This window comes from Oncorhynchus kisutch, linkage group LG30, assembly GCF_002021735.2.
Source record: "Oncorhynchus kisutch isolate 150728-3 linkage group LG30, Okis_V2, whole genome shotgun sequence".
NCBI classification, from domain to species: domain Eukaryota; kingdom Metazoa; phylum Chordata; class Actinopteri; order Salmoniformes; family Salmonidae; genus Oncorhynchus; species Oncorhynchus kisutch.
Window position 1 is genome coordinate 31,287 of NC_034203.2, and position 7,837 is coordinate 39,123.

The window sequence follows — 7,837 nt, forward strand, 5'->3', positions numbered from 1 at the left end:
ACACTATTATGTAATTGTGATGAACTGAGAGAATATTTAGCTGCCTTCCCTGCTCCTATGCACATTTATTTGACAAGGTAGAGTACATTATCAGTGAATATATTAAATGTACAGGCTACAATGTGGGGCTCTCATGCATGGTAATAACTACATCTATATACGACTTGCATCCTTGGCACAACATGATATTATATTCTACTCAATCCATAGGCTTCATAAATGTCATTCAGGCTGTTTTGAAGTTGATACAACTGGCTATGATAGCTGAGGTTCATAGCTCGGTTCTGAACTAATATGTATACCAAACGTTTGGGTCCATACACAGATGGGCTAGATGGCTAGCTACACATCCATGGGCATAGAGGGATTTTAATCATCCACTGCACAATAAGCAATAACATAGTATTGAGACTTTTTCTGTACATATGTGGCAATTATTTATTTCAGAAGGAGCCAGCAAAACTAGTGCTCTCTGTGCTCTAGGTCATTGGACACCATTAGACGTGGTTATTCCTGTTGAGTGCCATGGTCTGTTGCTATGGTCCAACATGCATGAAACTATTTATGTGAGACTACAGGTTCCATGTCCTAATATGAAGGCAATATGATGACGGTGGCTAAATGCCAGAGGTGATGAGCCAATGAGAGGAGTTACTGTGAGTGTGACGTAAGAAGGACAAATGTATAAAACGTGTGTGCTGGAAGGCAGTTGTCTGGCTCGGCTTTTATTATGAAGTAATAAAAAGTCAATTTGAACTCACATGCTCCGGTATTTGTGATTTGTTAATTAACTTTATGATAAAAAAGATGCATAATAGTTTTTCTCTACATGAGCTAAGATGCGATGGAACAGTTGACGAAAAATGAATTCACACAAGAAATATATTGACTGAGCGTTACCCACTCGTCAGAATATGACGATGTGCGACTTTAAGGAAATGCTGCTTGTGTGACGTATATTCTAGTGGACGGAACTCTTCTTTCAGCAGCAGCAGCAACAGTTAGTCAGACACCTCCGTAGCTTGCTAGATAAAAAAACCGAACCAATAAAGCTCTTTAGACGCGTTCGTGTGTATTAGACAATGTGTTTTAAACCCACTTCTAGTTAGTTATCCGGTTTAATTTCATATTTACGGTGTTGTTATTATTCAGCTAGCGGGCTGGTTAAGTTAGCATTAGCCTAGCTAGCTAATAGCCCCGACCATGCGGTCACTAAGCTACTCTCCACCTGCTAAAGGAGAGGAGGATATCACAGTAAAACAAGAAGTAGAGGATCAGGCCGTTACTGTGAAAGAAGAAAAAGACGCGTTCAGAGTGAAAGAGGAGGAGGATGTTACAGTAAAAAGAGAGGAGGATGCAGTTTATGGATTGAAAGAGGAAGAGGGGGAGATGACTGTTACATCAAAAAAGGAGGAGGAGGAAACTGGATATCTGGGCCCGGTTTCCCAAACGCATCTTAAGGCATCCGACCGTTCTAACGCTGAATTTAGCCATAAGATGGTTTTGAGAAACCGTTCCCTGATTAACACTAGTAAGTACTGTCTTAAAAACAGAGGCACAAACTCTGCAGTTGTTGAACTGATGTTTGGTGTTAAAGCGAAAATGTGCAATTGCTACATCCATATTGTGACTTTAATTATTTATTTATAGCCATTGATTCTTGAAGAATATAACACATGCCTCATGAGCTTAGTTCAACTGTTGTACCCCATCAAATCCCCAAAGAAGCTTTTTTTTTACTCTAATGTTTAGAAACAATGTAACAACTGCAGTTTGCCTGGTTGTGTGTGTTTTTTAAACAACAACAAAATGGCTGCCCAGAGGCTTGGTTTGGTAAACAGCTGAGGATGGGGGAAGGAGAAGTGTAACCACTCTCACATTCATAGAGAAAGCTATTGTAGCAACCGTAACCCAACACCCAGCGACCTCGTCAAGAAGTTCAGACATCTTGGCGTAACAGTTATAAGGTGTTGGCTTGACAGTCACTGGACCCAGGTTTGAGTTCAGCTCAGGGCTACCCCCAGAATTCACTACACTATGAATACAACGACTGGCCATCCATGATGTCAAAATTATTGTTTTAAACAGATTGAGGCTATATAGTATATTCTATAATTGCCAGTGTAGATTTCCTGTGGGGGCAAATTATTAGAGCTGTTTAAGTCATTGTATAATATTCAGCCAATTTTTTTCATGCCATTACATTAAAGGCAAGACATACCTAGATTCAATTACATTCATGAATTGGTTTGAAACCTGTTTTAAACCCTCCTCAAAGTTGGTGCCTTGACGGATTTGTAAAAAATGGTTTGTCATGAAACACACTTATTTAAATGTAACCTTTATTTAACTAGGCAAGTCAGTTAAGAACAAAATCTTATTTACAATGACTGCCTACCCCGGACGACGCTGGGCCAATTGTGCACCACCCTATGGGACTCCCAATCACTCCCGGTCGGTTGTGATACAGCCTTGATTTGATCCAGGGTGTCTGTAGTGACACTTCAAGCACTGAGATGCAGTGTCCGCTGCGCCACTCGGGAGCCCCAAAATCATGTTCTAGTGTTGTCCCCAACTAAAATACATCTTGGTTAACCAAGAGTCATCTGTAATTTCTACCAATCACCCCATGTGTTTTTATAAAATCTTTATGTACTGAACGTATGATGCATTAAGCGCTCTGTTTGAATAAATAAATAAGACACAAGTGACTAGAGGAGCCAGTCATCAATATAACCTGACTAGAGGGAGCCAGTCATCAATATAACCTGCCTAGAGGGAGCTGGTCATCAATATAACCTGTCTAGGAGGGAGCTGGTCATCGACACAACCTGACTAGGAGGGAGCCAGTCATCAATATAACCTGACTAGGAGGGAGCAGGTCATCAATATAACCTGAACAGGAAGGAGCCATTTATTTTATTTGGCAAGTCGGTTAAGAACATATTCTTATTTTCAATGACGGCTTAGGAACAGTGGGTTAACTGCCCTGTTCAGGGGCAGAATGACAGATTTGTGACTTGTCATGTCGGGGATTCGATCTTGCAACCTTTCGGTTACTGCTCTAACCACTAGGGTACACTGCCGCCCCAACTTAACCAGGAGAACCTCCCCCTCCGCTGCTGGAATTCGTAAATTCTGCCGTTCTGCTCCTGAAGTGTTCACTAATAGACTACAGCAGCAGTCGGCAACCTTTTCCAGTTGGAGTGGCGCATCTTGCGCGGTCAGGTCTGCATATCGGACTGTTTTTCTCCACCGCATCACCATATTCCTGCCGTAAACTCTGGATCATTACACTGGATAATCGCAGCTATCTAGCTGCTATCGAGTGGCCCAGCCCCGAAGCTAGCCTTGAGCAACTTTTCAGAGAAGTCAGGAACCAATACACACAGTCAGTTAGGAAAGCAAAAGCTAGCTTTTTCAAACAGATATTTGCATCCTGTAGCTCTAACTCCAAAAAGTTTTGGGACACTGTAAATTCCATGGAGAATGAGAGCACCTCATCCCAGCTGCCCACTGCACTGAGGCTAGGAAACACTGTCACCATTGATAAATCCACGATAATTGAGAATTTCAATAAGCATTTCTCCCCGCAGCTACCCCAAATCCAGATAGCTGATGTTCTGACAGAGTTGCAAAACCTGGACCCGTACAAATCAGCTGGGATAGACAATCTGCTGGGATGGACCCTCTCTTAATCAAATTATCTGCCGCCATTGTGGCAACCCCTATTACTAGTCTGTTCAACCTCTATCGTCAGAGATTCCTAAAGATTGGAACACTTCTGTGGTCATCCCCCTCTATCACAGGGTTCAAATCTCTGGCTGACTCTTTTCTCTGTTTATACCAACAATGTTGCTCTTGCTGCGGGTGATTCCTTGATCCACCTTTACGCAGATGACACCATTCTGTATACATGTGGCCCTTCTCTGGGCATTGTTAACAAACCTCCAAACGAGCTTCAATGCCATACAACACTCCATCCGTGGCCTCCAACTGCTCTTAAACACTAGTTAAACTAAATGTATGCTCTTCAACCGATCGCTGCCCGTACCCACCCGTCCAGCATCACTACTCTGGACGGTTCTATAAATACCTAGGTGTCTGGTTAGACTCTCCTTCCAGACTCATGTTAAGCATCTCCAATCCAAAATTAAATTTAAAAAACGGCTTCCTATTTTGCAGCCAAACATACTCTCGTAAAACTGACTATCCTACCGATCCTTGACTTCGGTGATAGCCTCCATTATTTCAAAATAGCCTCCAGCACTCTATACAGCAAACTGGATGCAGTCTATCACAGTGCCATCCGTTTTGTCACCAAAGCCCCATATACCACCCACCAATGCGACCTGTATGCTCTCGTCGGCTGGCCCTCGCTACATATTCGTCTCCAAACCCACTGGCTCCAAGTCATCTATAAATCTTTGCTAGGCCGCCTTAACTCAGCTCACTGGTCACCATAGCAACACCCACCCATGGCACGTGCTCCAGGAAGTATATCTCACTGGTCATCCCCAAAGCCAACACCTACTTTGGACGCCTTTCCTTCCAGTTCTCTGCTGCCAATGACTGGAACGAATTGCAAAAATCACTGAAGCTGGAGACTCTCCCTCACTAACTTTCAGCATCAGCTATCTGAGCAGTTTACCGATCAATGAAGCTGTACACAGCCCATCTGTAAATAGCCCATCCAACTGCCTACCTCATCCCCATGTTTTTATTTACTTTTTTTGCTCTTTTGCACACCAGTATTTCTACTTGCACATCATCATCTGCACATCCATCACTCCAGTGTTAATTTGTAATTACTTCACTACTATGGCCTATTTATTGCCTTACCTCCTTACTCCATTTGCACACACTGTATATAGGCTTTCTATTGTGTTATTGACTGTACCTTTGTTTATCCCAAGTGTATGTAACTGCTGTTTTTTGTCTCACTGCACTGCTTTATCTTGGCCAAGTCGCAGTTGTATATGAGAACTTGTTCTCGACTGTCCTACCTGGTTAAATAAAGATGAAATACAAAAAAAATCTTCACTTTATTAGCAACACCCAAATAGATACTGTCTAACGCGGTTCTTCAATAATTGTGGAAAACATTATATTAAGCAGGACATTCAAATGAGCCTTACAATTATAATCCAAAGTAGTGTGAAATGTACTCATAAGCATTCTGGAAATGGAGGTTCCTCCCCTGAGTTTTCCCCCATTCACATTCAGAATACATTGTGGAAAACCTAAAATCTTTGCTCACCATTTTTGCTCCAGGCAGATATACTACATCCATAACTAGCGGTTCCCTCATTAGCAGGGAGGTGTTTCTGCAATCAAATTGTTTGTGCATTGCCCTTGTGCCGCAATTTTATTAAACACAGAAAGGGGCCTATATTGGAGACCAAAAGTCGTCTGGCACACTGCTTAGAGTTTCAACAACATGGCTAACTTATTTCTAGTCTACAATCATCAATGTTACTACTAATGTGAAAACAAGGCAAAATATGACTTCTTGCTCATTTTAAGACAATTGTCAAATCATTTTAGCATTCATTACAGATGTCAATTGTTGTACAACATCATGGCTACTCTGTTGGCCTCACCTTTCTTTTACAGTGGTTTTCCGCTGTTGTGGGCCTTTAATCATCTGACTTTGTTACTCACACAGGAGAGAGACGGTATTATCGTGGATCCTCTGGGGAGCCTCAACAACATCATGATGCTGAAGAGGCAGAGAAGAGTCTTTCCAGATCTCTTCCCATAGGGAAGAGCTCTGACATTGGGAAGAGATTCACCTCATCAGGCATTAAAATTCATCAGAGTATCCACACAGGAGAGAAACCTTATAGCTGTGGTCAATGTTGGAAGAGATTTGCTACATCTGGCAATCTGACACGACACCATAGAACACACACAGGAGAGAAACCTTATAGCTGTGGTCAATGTGGGAAGAGTTTTGGTCAATCTGTAGAGCTGACAGTGCACCAGAGAATACACACAGGAGAGAAACCTTATAGCTGTGATCAATGCGGGAAGAGTTTTGCGACATCTAACTGTCTGACAGTGCACCAGAGAATACACACAGGAGAGAAACCTTATAGCTGTGATCAATGTGGGAAGGGTTTTGCTTCATCTAACCATCTGACAGTGCACCAGAGAATACACACAGGCGAGAAACCTTATAGCTGTGGTCAATGTGGGAAGAGTTTTAGTCAATCTGGATTTCTGACAGTGCACCAGAGAATACACACAGGAGAGAAACCTTATAGCTGTGATCAATGTGGGAAGAGATTTGCTACATCTGGCTCTCTGACAGTACACCAGAGAACACACACAGGAGAGAAACCTTATAGCTGTGGTCAATGTGGGAAGCGATTTGCTACATCTGGCAATCTGACTCAACACCAGAGAACACACAAAGGAGAGAAATCTCATAGCTGTGACCAGAGATAATCTGATAAAGGATCTCTGATCAAATATTAGAAAATACATAAATGAAGGAGTTGTTTCATGATTTCAATGAATTCATGTCACAATGTAGAACATTGTAGTAGGAGTATTGTCACAATGTAGAAGCCTAAACGTTGATTTCAATATGATATGGATATTAGCCTCGGGAAATCCAGGCAAAAAATCCCGGCTCTGAAACGGAAGAGTACTTTTTATGTGATTTAACAAAAATTGACAAACAAAATAAGAGATCAAATCAAATGTAGCCCTTCTTACGTCATCTGATATCTCAAAGTGCTATTCAGAACCCCGCTAAAACCCCAAACAGCAAGCAATGGAGGTGTAGAAGCACAGTGGCTAGGAAAAACTCCCCAGAAAGGCCAAATCCTAGGAAGAAACCTAGAGAGGAACCACGCCAGTCCTCTTCTGGCTGTGCCGGGTGGAGATCATGACAGAACATGGCCAAGATGTTCATAAAGGATCAAATAATAACAATCACAGTAGTTGTCGATCAGTCAGCACATCAGGATAGCCGATCATTAAGAGTATCTACCGCTCCTGCTGTCTCTAGAGAGTTGAAAACAGCAGGTCTGGGACAGGTAGGACGTCCGGTGAACAGGTCAGGGTTCCATAGCCACAGGCAGAACAGCTGAAACTGGAGAAGCAGCACGGCCAGGTGGACTGGGGAGAGCAAGGATTCATGCCAGGTAGTCCTGAGGCATGGTCCTAGGGCTCAGGTCCTCCGAGAGAAAGAAAGAGAATAAGAGACAGCATACTTAAATTCACACAGGACACCGGATAAGACAGGAGAAGTACTCCAGATATAACAAACTGACCCTAGCCCCCCGACACACAAACTAATGCAGCATAAATACTGGAGGCTGAGACAGGAGGGGTCAGGAGACACTGTGGCCCCATCCGATGATACCCCCAGACAGGGCCACACAGGCAGAATATAACCCCACCTAATTTGCCAAAGCATAGCCCCCACACCACTAGAGGGATATCTTCAACCACCAACTTACCATCCTGAGACAAGGCCGAGTATAGCCCACAAATAACTCCACCACGGCACAACCCAAGGGGGAAGGCCAACCCAGACAGGAAGATCGTCAGTGACTCAACCCACTCAAGTGACGCACCCCTCCTAGGGACGGCATGAACGAGCACCAGTAAGCCAGTAACTCGGCCCCGGTAATAGGGTTAGAGGCACAGAATCCCAGTGGAGAGAGGGGAACCGGCCAGGCAGAGACAGCAAGGGCGGTTCATTGCTCCAGAGCCTTTCTGTTCACCGTCACACTCCTGGGCCAGACTACACTCTATCATAGGACCTACTGAAGAGATGAGTCTTCAGTAAAGACTTAAAGGTTGAGACAGAGTCTGCGTC

General features: G+C 43.3%; 1 protein-coding gene across 1 annotated transcript; it reads left to right on the forward strand.

Annotated features, from left to right (window-relative positions):
• Positions 1-1,351: 1,351 nt before the first annotated feature.
• On the forward strand, positions 1,352-6,796 carry LOC109886532 (zinc finger protein 239-like). The gene is made up of 2 exons (XM_020478186.2): positions 1,352-1,531; positions 5,669-6,796. The coding sequence occupies exons 1-2, from the start codon at positions 1,390-1,392 to the stop codon at positions 6,451-6,453; spliced, it is 927 nt and encodes a 308-aa protein (XP_020333775.2). The 5' UTR covers positions 1,352-1,389; the 3' UTR covers positions 6,454-6,796.
• The last annotated feature ends 1,041 nt before the right edge of the window (positions 6,797-7,837 follow it).